General features: G+C 35.8%; 1 protein-coding gene across 7 annotated transcripts in view; it reads right to left on the bottom strand.

The window, feature by feature from the left end:
- USP45 (ubiquitin specific peptidase 45) overlaps nucleotides 1-16,174 on the bottom strand; it is a 73,006-nt gene that overhangs the window by 38,591 nt on the left and 18,241 nt on the right. For all 7 annotated transcript variants that reach the window (XM_059889818.1, XM_024996805.2, XM_024996806.2 and 4 more), the window contains exons 6-9: nucleotides 10,298-10,440; nucleotides 9,587-9,682; nucleotides 7,036-7,166; nucleotides 5,674-5,761 (exon numbers count right to left, since the gene is read on the bottom strand). In XM_059889818.1, the coding sequence (XP_059745801.1) occupies nucleotides 5,674-5,761; nucleotides 7,036-7,166; nucleotides 9,587-9,682; nucleotides 10,298-10,440 (458 nt within the window). The remainder of the gene's footprint in view (nucleotides 1-5,673; nucleotides 5,762-7,035; nucleotides 7,167-9,586; nucleotides 9,683-10,297; nucleotides 10,441-16,174) is intronic.

The raw sequence follows: 16,174 nt of genomic DNA, 5'->3' as shown, positions 1-16,174 counted from the left end.
AAATGGGCAAAAAAATAAGAACAAATGAAAAGATACTGGGCTTTATTCAAAAAGAGAAAAACATACACTAAAATTACTCTGAGATACCATTTGCTACCTATCAGATTGACAAAAATTTTAAAGTTTGGTATAACAGTCTTTTGGTGAGGTTATGGAAAAACCCTCTCCATATATGTTATGTTGCTGACAGAGTGAAAACTGTATGCCTATGGAGGACAATTTGGTAACAGTTATCAAAATTCCAAATGCGTGCATCATTTGACCCAGAAAGCTCACTTCTGTATTTATATAGATATTCTTACAGACATGTGAAATAACACACATACATTATTCATCAGAGCATTGTTCATAAAGGCAAAAACACTGGAAACCACATATAAGGAACAATCAATAAGGAAATGGTTAGAATTGGTTATAAAGGAACAAGTTTGTTTTTTTAAAAAAAGGAAACTTTTTATCTTCTGCTATGGAAAGTTGCTATAATATGTTACCTTAATCAAAAGGAAAAACATACATATGTATACACACACACCACCAAATGAGAACACAAACAAAGACAACAAAGTGGTTTACAGGCAACAGCAGGGGCATCATGTAAGGGAATGCCCAGGAGGACAGTTAGGAAGAATTTCACAATGATGCTTACACATCTAATGTGGGAGGCAACCAATCTAGACTGGGGCAGTGAGACTTACAAGAAGGATATATTGTTGACACCAAGATCCCTTCTGCCATTCTACCATGTTTTTCTCTGAGAACAGAATGTACAGGGAATGAGCTGCTAATGTTACATCTCCCCTCTCTGCTCTGCTACCTTGATCAGGAGAGGAAACAAACTACCACCCCAGAATTGTTCTGCTTGGGCCTATTCCCGGGAGTCATGAAGTGGGCCATGATGAACTCAGAAGCAGAAAACATGGAGCAGTCTCCAACCTTCTGGGATGAGAACTAGTACCTGGTCTCTTCTAATCTCTGTCAATTGACCTTGATTTTGACAGGTGTGACTCAGAACACATTCATGACCTTGCCTACTGACTTTCCCAGAAAGAGGTCTTCTAAATTGGGGAGCCAAAGCCAGACTACGTTCCAGAGATTCTCTCAACTCATCTTTTGGGAACCATCCAATAAAGGCAGTTAAGTTTGTGCTTGCTACCCAATAAAACTAAACAACATATTGTTTAAGCATATAGAAGTAGCTCTCAAAACTATGGAATGATTTCTGTAAAAGTCAAAATAGTGGTTACCTGTGCTGAGGAAGAAGTATTTGAAAAAAAGAAACAGGTAGCTTTTATGGTACTAATAATCTATTTTTTAACTCTGGGGGTGGTGGTAGGGAGGAGTGCTAATAGTATTTATAGTATGCTTTAAACTATATCTGTACATGTTCTTTTATATGATGATATGTTTTATAATTAGTTTTTAATATTCCTCCCCAATAATTATGAAAGTAGGCTCTATTTATTAACTAGCCTATGATCAGCACATTATATTTCCTAGAACTGCTCGCTATTCTCTTTATTTTGAAAGTTAATGCAAGATTCAAAAATTTAAATATATACAAAGTAGGATATAAAAGTAAACATACAACAATTCATACCATGTTACTCACTCCTAAAATATACTTACATGTGAAAGAAATTGAAATATGTGTCCCAGAAGCTATTAAATATTGAAATAATCTCTAATTCAGACTCAATAAACTTGAAAATTGATATAATTTTGATACTGAGGTAAAAACTTGACTTTTTTACCTTGAAAAGAGAACACTGAACACTGAAAAAAGAAGCAAATTAGAACGGTGCAAATTCCATGCAAGAGAAATAGTCAATGGACTTAAATGAAAGATGCCAATAAATACCCATGTTCACCTATAAATATCATCTATAGATAAAACTGTAAAAAGTCTATCCAGCAACTAAAGACCTCTAATTCAACTTACAAGTCTACAAATTTATTCTACAATTTGAACATTTTACCATTTCAGACATGACTTTTAATGAGCCTTTACCATACTCTGATATGTAAGCTGCAATATCACTCTTTTTTAAAAGAGTAAAAACAATGAAGCTGTTTAAATTCTTAACTTTTATTAAACTATTAGATATTTGCTTTTTTCATTGTATCCTAGCCACAAATTTACATTCTCTGCTCTAAACTGTTAAACTTAGTTAAAAGGTAGTTCATCAAGTTGAATAAAATAAATGGGTTTAGGTCCATCTACAACCTTCATTGTTAAGAGTTGTGCTTTGAGCCATTTAGATTTTAAAAAAAGACTGGTCAGAGAGCTACTAACAACTGCAGCACATTAATCAATTCACAGTATCAAGGTTCAACCAGTTCAAACCTCCTTGTTAAACTCTTTTTAAAAATAAGAATGCAAAACACATAATTTAAGTTAGCAGAGCTATTCTACCTTTAAAATCATGTTACCTAATAATGGATTAAAGTGATAAATCTTTGATAATAAAAATGTAATAATACCATTAATTTAGTGATAGCTCAAACTAAAAGGAAAAAAAGTCAAGAAGCATATATTTCTAAGCTGAAAAGACTGCCTATAAAAGAAGCCCTTATTGTGAATTTGACTTTATTTCACATATAAAAAATTTACAAATTTTCCACAAATGATCCCTTTTATCTCTCTACTTAGCAAGAAGGAGTCATATTCCTCAACTTCATAGTCATAAGAAAAAGACCTTAGTGAAACAAGATGAAAGGAGGTCAGCCATTTTTTAACCATCACTAGAAGGGTCTGGTGGCAGACATACCGCTGTAGCCTTCCTTCAATCAAAGAACACATGGCGCTGACAAACCACAACAGCAGCCAGACTAACAGCTGTGGAGTTCCCAGGCCAGACAATGCAGCTCCTGCCCGGGTACTCACTGTACCCAACCAGCATGACTGTCCTTGCTTACGAGACAGAAGAGATCCAAGACTTGACATTTTAATTCTGCCACTCCATCTAAAAGCCTCACGTAGAGGAAGAAAGATAAGAGCTTTCAAAAACTAATGTTTCCTGCTGTACTGCCTGAGTTTTCAAGATACTGTGAATCCCAATGCATCATTACGACAAAAGAATAATTACAACAAAGAATGCCATCAATGAAAGCAAAATCGGAAAAAAAATTACGATAGATTTTATTGTTTTACTTGTAATATCAACAGAGAAAAATATTGTAAAAAGGTGACTTTTAATTCCATTTACAATGATACATGACCACCATGTAGTAAACATATTCCTGTAAATCTCAGGGGAAAAGAAAAAAAATCTTTCTAGCAACTGATGGCTTCAATTAATCCTAAAGTAACTACTGTGTCATCTGTAGGCTCAGAAGGTCAAAATGCATTTACTATTCCTAACACAGAGCATCTCTTTCTACTTTGCTACCTTGTATCAATCCCTTCAATAAGAATATCAATTCTTATTGTATCAATCCCTTCAATAAGAATATCAATTAGTAAATCAGATTCAATACTTTTTCAAATAGTGAAATAATTATGGTTACATTTTAAATAGCAAGCTTTAAAATGTATATTCATACTAGTCACTGATGATCAAGCCTTAATATTAAACTTTTTTTTTGGCCACACTGTGCAGCATGTGGGATCTTAGCCTCCCAACTAGGGATCAAACTCGTATCCCTTGCAATGGAACTGCAGGGGAAGTCCCTAAAATTAAAGTTTAATCAGCAGTATTGTATAGAATTAGATCATTAGTTTGGTAGTCTGAAACACTTAAGTTCGTATCTCCATTCTTGGTATCAGTTTCTAGATCTAAGAAAATGTAATGAATTATTAGCTCAGGGGGACTGTGCTAATGTTCCCAAAACTTACTCTTAACTGATTTCTTCAAAACAAATTACAGATAAAATATAATGCGAACTACCCTTCAATTTAACAGTTTATTCAAATTATAACATATTCAAAATAAGTGCAAATGCCCCCCAAAACTAGTTAGTTTATTCATTTAAGAAACTGTTTTCTTCCCAATTCAATACGTAAATGAAATTGTCCATTTAGAGTAAACACAGACAACATATTGAACAAACATTAAATGAGCACCTACTAAGTGCAAGGCACATAGAATACCATTCCTTGAGGAGATCACAATCTGTTCAGAGACAACAGACCTGATTTTAAACAGTAGGTGAGTAAAAAGTAAAGTCGCTCAGTCGTGTCTGACTCTTTGCGACCCCTGGACTGTAGCCTACCAGGCTCCTCTGTTCATGGGATTTTCCAGGCAAGAGTACTGGAGCGGGTTGCCATTGCCTTCTCCAGGGGATTTTCCCGACCCAGGGATCGAACCCCAGGTCTCCAGCATCGCAGACAGATGCTTTACCATCTGAACCACCAGGGAAGCCCCATTAAAATGAAGTGGAAATTCAACTCATTTAATATGATACCCTATAAACAGCCAATTAAGGATAGAACTGTAATAAACACTGTTTGGTAACTGACTCATTCTTTAAGATAATTTATGAGAAATTATTAGAACCATTACTGTCTCTTCACTGAAAACTGGCCATACAGAATAAAGAAACACTACAATGCCATGTACAGTTCAAAAAAACCGAATTAAAAAAGAAAAGATACCACCCTTCATAGTAACAAAAGAAACACCTACCACAAGCACATCAGCACTTCACTTGCACCTGGTTGTTCTACTGAATATTAACATATAGATTAAGAAATATATTCACCTTGAACAGGAAACAGGGTTTTCACCTGTTACGACAATTAGGATTGGCAGGGGCTGTCCAGAGTGCTATGTCAAGAACGATTCTGAGACTGAATCCTGACTCAGTGGAACGGCGATGAAATGATTAGCAGGGTCTGCTCCAAGTGAGAAAGGAGGAAGTGGGGGATATGTGCTTTATACTGGACATCTTTAATGTCTGGCATTTTTTCCGAAAAACTGTATCCTGTTTGCATAGGACCCCACCAAAAAAGGTGTAAATAACTAATTTAATATTAGAGTCAATGAACAGCCACTAAATTAAGGGACAGGGTTATAGTAAATACTGTTTGGGAAATCTATCTAGATCTTCTTTACTCAATAGACCCTGACTCAGGAGGCTGGGACCCCAGTCCTCTAATCCCTGAGTGAATTGTAATCCAACATGGGACAATGAGGTTTCTCTCTTTTGGGAATTTAAAATTAGGATTCACAAGCAGCCAGTTCATCTTTATACATGTGGAACTGCAACATGCAAGCCGTGGAACTCCAACATGCAAGCCATGGCAGTTAGGAGCTACCATTTAGACAGGGAAGCAAAGAAGCTACTCAGTCTGCAGAGACATGCATAAAGAAAATCTACAGAGCCAGAGAGACCAGGAGGAAAAGGAGAATACTTTCTGGATTTCTGAAAAACTTCCTGTCCTGTATCCCCATTTATCTGGAATATTAGATTCCTTTTTCTTTATTTAAGCTAGTTTTAATTAATTTGTTATTTATAGTCAAAGTATATAAACTAATAAAGGATAATAGAGCTGTAAAGTGATAAAAAAAATAATCTTGTGGTAGGCAGGGCAAAAAAGAGGAGGAGGATAAACAGAATAGTTTAAAGAAAAGTCAAATTACTTTCAACTGTACGTTAAAATTTTGGTAAAATTCCTTCAATTTTGTACCTTCTTCTTAAAGAGTATATGTGATAAACATTGAGAAATCTGACCTTTGTTTCTTCTGTCCTCACTGCATCCAGCAAATAATGAAGAAGTTCCTGACTGTCCTGTTGTTGAAAACTTTTAAATGCAGGGGCCCTATGATTTAAAAACAAAACAGGAAAGAAAAATAAAGAAATAAAGTAATTATATCAATAATATATTACTATTATTTAAAATCACCTCGAAATAACATATATTCAATATTCATATATTCCAAGGTTCAATTTACTCTTTTTTCTATAAATAGAAGCACAAAATATGGTTACTGTTCACATGAGGATGAGATCTTCAGGACACTGAAAACAATATAGCTAACATTTATTAAGCAATGACTACACATCAAGTACTGTAAATGTGTCAAGCTTCACAGTACAGTACACTGAACTTTTGAGAATTTGGGGACACCCTTAAGGTACATGATACACCACAGAATATCACAAAACTAGGAATATATATATATATACACACACACACACACATTTTTTTTTCCAAATTTCTATGAAAGAATAAATGAATGCTTTAAAGTTAAGCCAGGTCCTTTATGAACGTGTTTATTTCTAGGCACATAAGGGTTTTGTTTTTAACCATATTGGCAATATCTTGGGAAATTTACTTAAACTCTGCATGCCTCAAAACTCATCTTAAAAAATAAGAAAACTAAGCTAGATGATCTATAACGGCACTTTTAGATTTTACAATTCTATAATTTTCTTACTTTATGGTATTACATAATGGGCTTCTGAGTCAGGACAGACATCTATTTAAACCCTGCCTTGTTCTCATGAAACACGGGAAGCTACTCAACTTCTGGCAGTCTCAGTTTTCTTATACATAAAATGGGGGAAAACAATCACGTCTTCAGAGCATTATGAGACACAATTTACATACAGCACACAGCTGCAACTAAACAAACGTTAGTTCCTTCTCTGCATGTGTGCTAAGTAGCTTTCAGTCGTGTCCAACTCTTCGCTGACCCTATGGACTATAGCCCACCAGGCTCTTCTTGTCCATGGGATTCTCCAGGCAAGAATACTGGTGTGGGTTGCCATTCCCTTCTCCAGGGGATCTTCCCAACCTGGGGATCAAACCTGCGTCTCTTATGTCTTCTGCATTGGCAGGTGGGTTCTTTACCACTACTGACACCTGGAAAGTCCCTTTCTCTTGGTAGTCCAAGACATAACAGCAAAGTCACAGTAAGTGTCAAACTACTCATATTAAGCTCTAGGAGATCTTCCCTACCCAGGAATCGAACCAGGTCTCCTGCATCATAGGCAGACTCTTAACTGTCAGAGCCACCAGGGAAGGCCAGACAAGCATATTAGTGCTTCGTAACTCATGATCATTCATATTAAGACAGTAGATGTACCCACTTCTGACAAAGCTGATTAAAAAGAACTTTGGGAGAAAGTGGTCCTCTTTCAGTCTCCTTCATGCTGTGAAGAAACAGGAACAAGGCTGAGGTCAATGGTCCTGGGCTTGAAAGTTCCACCACTAACGGGTCCTTTAAAAACAGGATCAATTCTTTGTCAGAAATAAACAATTTTAAAATAAAATGTCATTAAAAAATCTAAGAGAGAGTTATATTGTTTAAATGATGACTAAACCATCTCAAGTGTATTAAAAAGCTTTATTCCCTCATATACAAGAAAACTATATAAAAAATGAAATTAAATGCCTTACCTTGAAAAATATAGGTATTCTCATATCTTCTGCCCTTTATTTTATATAACTATTAGCTCAAGAGTGAAAAACCAATATTTCATTGCTTTTAACTGTCCCTTCATGTACTCTCCTAAAATTATTCATTGACTTGTTATTTGTACATATTCACAAATAATCATAAACATTTATTAGCAAAACCCCATATTCTTCTTTTTTCCAAATATTTTACTAATAAAATAAGGAATGGGAATTATGTCACAAAATACATTACCTTGTACTTATTTTATACCTACTCATATTAATAATGAAGTACTGAGTGTTTTCTCCCTAATTCGGGGACTAAAACATTTATCACTTCTGTTCAACATATTACTGGTGGTTTGAACCACAATAAGGTACGGAAAAGAAAGAAAAGGCATACAGATTACAAAGGCCCAAAGAAAACAGGTGGTGAAAGAGCAGTGATCTATACTGATAGTCCCACAACTCAGGTCAACTATTATGTCCTAAAAAACTAAGACCTAAGATTGAAAATTTCCCTCTTAGAATGACAAACCTACAGTGATCAGCTATAATATCTGATTGCCATATACTAATTTCACAGCTTCAAGTGTGAAATACTTAAATCTAACATCAGATCACAGTTAGTCAGAAATCTTTTCAAACCCTATCATTATTTTGTAAAGCAGTCTTCACTAGCTCCCAAGGTGGCAACTGGGCTTCACCATAAAAATCTCAAGAGAATGAAAGGGCAGTGAGTTTACAGATTGACTTTTTAACAAAAAATACAACCATAGTGTCTTTCAAAATTGCTTCCTTCGAAGAAAAATCTAAGGTTACTACATTGGGCTAAGAAGTTTTAGAATTCCTCTTTTTTAAGAATTTCAACAGCCAGATTATGAGCTATACCTTCACTCTTTGTTCCTCTAAAACACACATAGACAAATCAATTTCTGCTGCTGCTGCTAAGTCACTTCAGTTGTGTCCGACTCTGTGTGACCCCATAGACGGCAGCCCACCAGGCTCCCCTATCCCTGGGATTCTCCAGGCAAGAACACTGGAGTGGGTTGCCATTTCCTTCTCCAATGCATGAAAGTGAAAAGTGAAAAGGAAGTCACTCAGTCGTGTCCGACTCTTCGCGACCCCATGGACTGCAGCCTACCAGGCTCCTCTGTCCATGGGATTTTCCCGGCAAGAGTACTGGAGTGGGGTGCCATCACCTTCTCCAAATCAATTTCTAACTGGACTCTTAATTATTAGTGTAATACCCTCCAAGACCACCAGGAACACACTTGGAGCAGAACAAGATGGGTTCATTACTTGTTGGTTTGAGGGGGAACACACACAACAGGGAACCATGGAGTGTCTCAATCAGAGGTATTCAAAAGAACCAATGGAGGATTTGGGTTTCAGGTGGGTGGTTTAGGGAAGAAATTAAGGAAAATAATTTTAGAAAAGGTCTGTTCTCAGTTGGATGCTGTAATAAAGTGGGGGTATTTCTACGATGAAATATCTCAATAAAAGGAAACTAGAATGAAGATAAAGCTGTAACAAGTGAAAAAAAAAGTCACAGTGACTCCTTTTGGCCAAGAGAAGGTGACTGGGATTTTCTCACTGGAAGAGTAATCTTGGTTTAGACAAAAGTATTAAGCGGACTTGTTTTGTCTCATTTAACAGTCTTGGAGTAACCTTGCTTGAGGCTGGTATTCTGTGAGGTTACGTGAACAACATGGCCTAACAGTGGGTATCAGGATAGCTTCCAAATGTCAGAGGCTGCCTTTTCCCCTTTCTCACTAGTTTAAAAACTCAATATCAAACTAGGCTCCAGAAAACCTTCAGATGATCACTATTAAAATTAAATCTACCTTTAAAGGATAAAAATGCTGTATTTAAGTAAATGTTACCATTAACTATCAATTTTATAATACAGATTTTATAATATAGAACAAGAATCCTAGATGTTTCATTCAACAAAAATCAAAATGCTTTAGTCTTTTCTAGTATGTCTACTCAAAAGCTGCGTCAGTATTTTTTCTGTTGTTTGACTTATGAGATGTTTGAAGCATAACATATCTTAAAGCTCTGATCTTAGAAGTTTTAAGTCTTATTATTTATTTTCACAAAATGCTTTTGAATTATTTTTTCAAATTCTCTGACTACCATCTCAATGGATAGCTCTGAGAAGTAAGAAAAATAGATTTTGGCAACATCACCAGCTTATCTAAAAAGAGCTATGATCCAGATAATTATAATTCTTACCAGTTGAGAGTCAGAGGAAGGAACAATCTTGAGTTTTGTACCATGTTCTTTGATTTCATTCATCAATTCAGTAAGAATGTAAGACTGTGCCAAGTTCTGAAAGAAAATAAAAGTATTATCTTCTGATTCAGTTATAATATGCCTCCAATTTCACAGAATAAATACTCTCTCCAAGTTTCAAATATCATCTGATATAGCAAAAATGTCTTTAGGTTTTAAGAAAATTTAACTAAATACATTTTACATTTAATAAATATCACTATTACTGACAGAGCCATGGTAAAATACAGAGGTCTTTCAGAATCAATGTGGAAAAAGAAGGCATATGTACTATATGACAATGGCTAAAGTGAAAATGAAAGTCGCTCAGTCATATCTGACTTTTTGCAACCCCATGGCCTATACAGTCCATGGAATTCTCCAGGGAGAATACTGGAGTGAGTAGCCTTTCCCTTCACCAGGGGATCTTCGCAACCCAGGGATCGAACCCAGGTCTCACACATGGCAGGCGGATTCTTTACCAGCTGAGCCACAAGGGAAGCCCAATGGCTAAAAACAGCCAAAAACAATCAAAAAGAAAACAGATAAACTTCTAGATGAACATTTAGCAGTCCAAGGTGTGCTTGCTATTTGACGTCCAAGGTGTGCCAAAAAACACAAATTAATTAAAACAAACTTTTACATTTTACAAAGCTTTCTCATGGCTCTTACCTGCATGACCGCATTAAAGAAGCAAGTATTTCCTAAATTTGTAATTCCCTTTACAGATGTTACACTGCCACCTTTTCTTCCCTTATTTTTTTCACCTGTTTCACATTTTTCTTCACAAAGTTTTATGATTCTAGAAAATGCACCTAAGTTAGAGAAAACACAATGGATATGAGATTTTAAATACATATCATTTGATACAATTTAAATATATTATTTAAAATTAAATAAGATTTTTCCTCTGAATCAGTGTTTCTGAGAGGCAAGAATACAAATGGAAATAAGTAGTTCTTGTTTTGTATCTTACAGCTAAAGTAATTCATTTTAATTCATCCTAATACATACACATCCATTCTTCAAACCTCCCTGTAGAATTCCAGGTGAATTTAAAAATAAAGTAGTTTAAAATGAATTTTAAACAAGCAAGTAGAAAAGATCTTGGTTTCTAAATACCATTGTCCATTAAAACAAATGAAGACTCTTTGAAGAAAAGGCTGATTCTAAACCTGGGGCAGCAAAAGAGGCAAAATGAGCCTCTACCATTTTTGTTATTCCAGAAAATAAGTGCTCCAAAGAAGAAAAAAAGATGAGTATGTCAAAATACACAGGCATCATTTTGAACAGGTTTCCAGTGGTCCAATTTGGAACAATTTGTATATCAAAATAAAGAAGAGTACTGATAAGAGTATTACTCAATGAACAAAATGAGAATGGGTCTGAATTGATAATAGACTTTTTAAATGAGGATAAAAGAAAAAACGTTTCCTGACAAAAGAATGCCAATTAATAAACAGAAGAAATGTGATGGAATTTTAAAAACACCATACAGTAGTAATTTGGGGATGGTATAGTTCTTACTTTCTATAAATTAGAAACTGTCAAAATAAAATCCATGGATGCTCAAGTCTCTTATATAAAATGGCACAGTATTTGTATGTAACATACACACATCCACCCATATACTTTAAATCATCTCTAGATCACTTATAATACCTAATACAATAAAAATGCTATGTAAATAAATAGTTGCCAGTGAACAGCAAATTCAGGTTTTCCTTTTAGGAAGTATCTGGAATTTTGGGGGGAATATTTCTGATCTGTGGTTGGCTGAATCCAAGGATGCAGAACCTGGGGCTAGGGGGTGGGGAATCCCACAGCATAATATAAAAAGTAAAATATCTAATACTTAAGAGTATGGTAAAGTGCATGTTTTGGGCTTACTGACTTGCATAATTAACACTGATTTGCAAATTATATCAATTCATCATGTTTAATAACTATGAAAATGAAGAAAAATTTCTAACATTTATGAACTGGTATTATTGATTATTATCTATTTAACAGATTTCTAAATCATTATAATTTGAAGTTTGACATGAAACTGCGAAGTTCTCAAATCTTCTGATTTTAAAGGGATGTTCTTTTATATTCCTTTCAACTCTCAGATTTTACAGTATTTACAATTATATTTTTATTTACTTAATACTGACAATGGAGAGGGAAATGGCAACCAACACCTTCCAGTATCTTGCCTGGAGAATCCCATGGACAGAGGAGCCTGGCAGGCTGTGGTCCATTGGGAGTTTCAAAGAGTTGGATACAGCTGAAGTGACTTAGCATGCACGCATGCAATACTGACATGCTGTCCTGCATTGCTAATTAACTTTTAAGTGGCTGTCTGCTTCTCCAACCAGATTCATGGAGATAAGAGAATGTCTCTTATGACTGCTCTATCCTCCACAGGGGTGTGATGTTGAAGAGAACATACATATTTTAAAAGCTCAATATAAATTAAAACCAACAACATTAAACAGCAAATACTGTCAAATTTTAGCTTTATATGCTTCCAATGACTTCTTAAGAGGAAATAAATTAAGACATCTCCTCCCCAGCCTTCTGTACAAAAGCATTATGGGAGATATAAAGGCGCTGAGGTGGCCCTTTTCTCATGGACAGGAGTGGAAAACAAACACCATCAAGAGAAACCTCAGTCTCAGGTACTGGCAGACTGATATCATGCACACCTTGTTGGTCAAAGGAACGACCTGTGACTTTTGCCAAAGGAAAGGCTTCTAGCCATAGGGTTCCACTATCAATCAAGTGGGATGATTAACATATTTTCTTATATAGTTTTTATAAGGATTAAATGAGCTAAACTTGCTTTGCAAAGTATCGGGCATGCTAAGCACTTTGTAAGTGTGTGAAAAACAGCCCAGAGAGCCCCCCGAAATTGCTATTCATGCCAACATCCACATCTTCATGAGCTGTTTGTCATGTCCATTGTTTGTCTGCTCTCACTTTCTTCTCTTTAATCATTTCCGGTATTTTCTGGGGATTTTCCCCTCAAGTTTATCTCATTTCTAACTGGATTTCCTAAATTGCTAATGTGAGTTTTGCCTTTTACATTGACTTCATGGTTTTTGTGATCCTGCTTTTTTTCCTCATGTGGAAACATCTTAGGGAGAAAAATAGATCTGTGGATTCTCAGATGTTTCTTTCACTAACCAAATCTATTACAAAGAAAAGATTTTTCCTTCAACTCAACTTTTACCCTGTGACACAACATTTTATCATTAACTCTATTACCTGTTTTCCCCCCTTTATTCCTACGTTAAACACTATTGGTTGTTACTGGATATTTGTTATCCAGATAACGAGGAGTTGTTTTTAAATCCCAACCCTAGAATTCTGAATTAACACAGAAAAGAACTAGAAAAATAGACCTCTCCTCCTGTCCTCCAGATATTAAAAATAAATGATAAGAATTATACCCCATACTAGAGCCTGGAGACAAAGCTCGGTACAATCAATGGAGAGGGTCACTGAAGTACAGAGGCCAGGCGTAGAGAAAAGGAAAAGCGGGAAAAGGCCAGACAGTATTCAAACTTGCAAGGAAATGCAAAAGCAAATGAAAAAAGCCAGCCAGTGCTGAAGAAGCACTGCACAAACAAGAGGAAGCCCCATGCTGATCCTGGCTTGCAAACGGGAGCAGTCCACCTCTTAATTACATCTGATATTCCAACTGAAGTCCAGAATTGGCAGATTTCAGGCTCTCATTGTAGCTATTGCCACTGGATGGCTTCACAGTGATTTTTAAGAGATTTAGGACAAAAGAATAATTAAATCCAAGCAGTGTCTCGTCTTTTGGGGCAAGGTTGTTGCTGTGATTTTACAAAACTCATTCTCCAACTGGTTAAGTGATTTGCCCAGAATAAAAATGATAATCTTTTGATTATAAATCCATTGTCATTTTGCCAGGTAATTTCTCTTCAGTGATTTATGCTCAATGAGAAGAATTACAAAAAAATAGCAGGCAAGATTCGTACAGATTTGACTGTTCTCAACCCCTAACAAATATGACTTCTCACAAGTATTCCCTTTAGTTAACGTTCTTAATAAATGTTGCCATGTTTTAGCTTATTATGAAAACAGAGTGGCTGGGGGAAATAAACTATTAACTCCATATAAATATATACTATATATCTATAAATTATATTTATTATTCACTTGGGAAAATACTTCCAGAAGTAACTTATATTTTAATCTTATAAGGCCAAATAGTATTTGTTAAACCATACAGTGCAAATGATTTATGTATCTGTATATCACATTTACCCATCAGTTTTCAAAACATCTGGGATAGCATCTTAAAGTAAACAATGTTCATAAGACCATCTGGTCAAAACTGCAGGCAAAAAAAAGCATAAGCATATGGAAAACCAGATTTTACCCTTCCCTTCAGCAGTAAGGGATGACAAATGTCAAACCTAGATATATCCACGCTTCACTGTGCGATGCTTTTCAGCACCACCTGGCTCTCCATGCAGAGCCACCAAATATGGACAGCACTGCCAGGAAGAACATATCCACGGGGCAATGGCAATAAAAATAGTTTATTTCATGGTTAAATAGCTACTTCACATAAGTGGCAAGAGTCTGTTTTGTTGACTTATACATGTAACTCTGTGAGAACACGTTCAAAATTAATTATGTTATTAGGCTTGAATATTAAATAGATCCAATAATAGGACTAGAAAATGGACTGACATTTTCTAAGAACTATTTATATGTATCTTATTTAAAGTGCACGTTTTTCATTTTACTAAGCAGCATGGTTACAATGAAACAGTTATATATGAAATAGTTTATATAAATATATGTAAACTATAAATGTAAAAGGTAACAGTTCAAATAAAATTGCTTTATTAAATGTCCACTGTGTACCAGATACTGTATGTACCACTATCTATAATTATTTATAATTGCCTATGATTTATGACTGGAGTATAAGGAATTGACACACAGTGAATAGCATAGAGAAATTTAGCCTGAAATTCATGATTACATCATAGTAAAACTTTTAGAAACTAAGTATTCATGTACATTTGCTTACTGAAACTGTCAGCTGCGAGTTTAAGTTTCTAGTTGAAAACAAGGGTGTTTGAATCAGTCTCACAGTTATCTGACCTACAGACAGGTATGCATTTTAATAAAATGCAATTTGTTACTTCCAACGTAGAATAATTACTGATCATTTTGCTTTTAGAGACAACAAAGCTTTCTCAATCTGGCAGCAATTTTAGATCATATTCACTTTAAGAACTCTTCCTTTATGAACACAGAATGAATGCAACTAAGGGCTGAACTTCAAGATGTTTTGAAGGATGGTATAATTAAAAGGACAAAGCTGCTACAACAACAACAAAAAAATAAACCAGACAAAGTCTTCACTTTCTGGCTGAAGCACCAGCAGAGCCAAAATAAAGAGAAAAGAAAATGTTTTCAAAATTTGGCTAAGATTGTCTAAAAAGTAATCTTAAGCACCTCAAATTTTGCTACAATAAAAATGAGTCCAACACAAAGATTCCCTACCGTTTAAACCAACTCTAGATATTAAATCAGAAGAAGGCAACTGCACCCCACTCCAGTACTCTTGCCTGGAAAACCCATGGTCGGAGGAGCCTGGTAGGCTGCAGTCCATGGGGTCGCGAAGAGTCGGACACGACTGAGCGACTTCACTTTCACTTTTCACTCTCATGCATTGGAGAAGGAAATGGCAACCCACTCCAGTGTTCTTGCCTGGAGAATCCCAGGGACAGGGGAGCCTGGTGGGCTGCCGTCTCTGGGGTCACACAGAGTCGGACACGACTGAAGCGACGTAGCAGCAGCAGATATTAAATTATAAACTTTAAAAAATCCTTAATGTACCAGAAAATTGTGAGTGAATATGTTTATAACCTTAGAATAAAAAGACTTTCAAAGCATGATCTCAAAGGCTAAAAAACCGTTACAGAAAAGACTGGTGGACTTAGTAACAATGACTAAAAATTTCATTACTGCTCCCTCCAAACCCCCAAAAACAAAACCAAAAAAATCGCTAAAAACTATAAAGAAAGTTAGACACAGAAAAAAGAGTATTCTTGCCAACTATATCCTTTGCATAGTCTTTCTAGAGGGCAGCTTAACAACAGTAATCAAAATTCAAGATGTGCTTATAAATTGGCCAGAAATTCCAAAAAATTTAACCTACAGAAACAGAGAAGCAAATACAGAGATGCAGTTTTGCTCATCACAGGACCAAAGATGCAGTTTTGTTCATCATGGGAGAAGGCAATGGCAACCTACTCCAGTACTCTTGCCTGGAAAATCCCATGGACTGGGGAGCCTGGCAGGCTGCAGTTCATGGGGTCGCTAAGAGTAGGACATGACTGAGCGACTTCACTTTCACTTTTCACTTTCATGCATTGGAGAAGGAAACGGCAACCCACTCCAGTGTTCTTGCCTGGAGAATTCCAGGGACGGGGGAGCCTGGTGGGCTGCCGTCTATGGGGTCACACAGAGTCGGACACGACTGAAGTGACTTAGCAGGAGAAAACTGAA

Source organism: Bos taurus, chromosome 9, assembly GCF_002263795.3.
Source record: "Bos taurus isolate L1 Dominette 01449 registration number 42190680 breed Hereford chromosome 9, ARS-UCD2.0, whole genome shotgun sequence".
NCBI classification, from domain to species: Eukaryota; Metazoa; Chordata; class Mammalia; order Artiodactyla; family Bovidae; genus Bos; species Bos taurus.
This window is presented reverse-complemented; position numbering and strand designations above follow the sequence as displayed.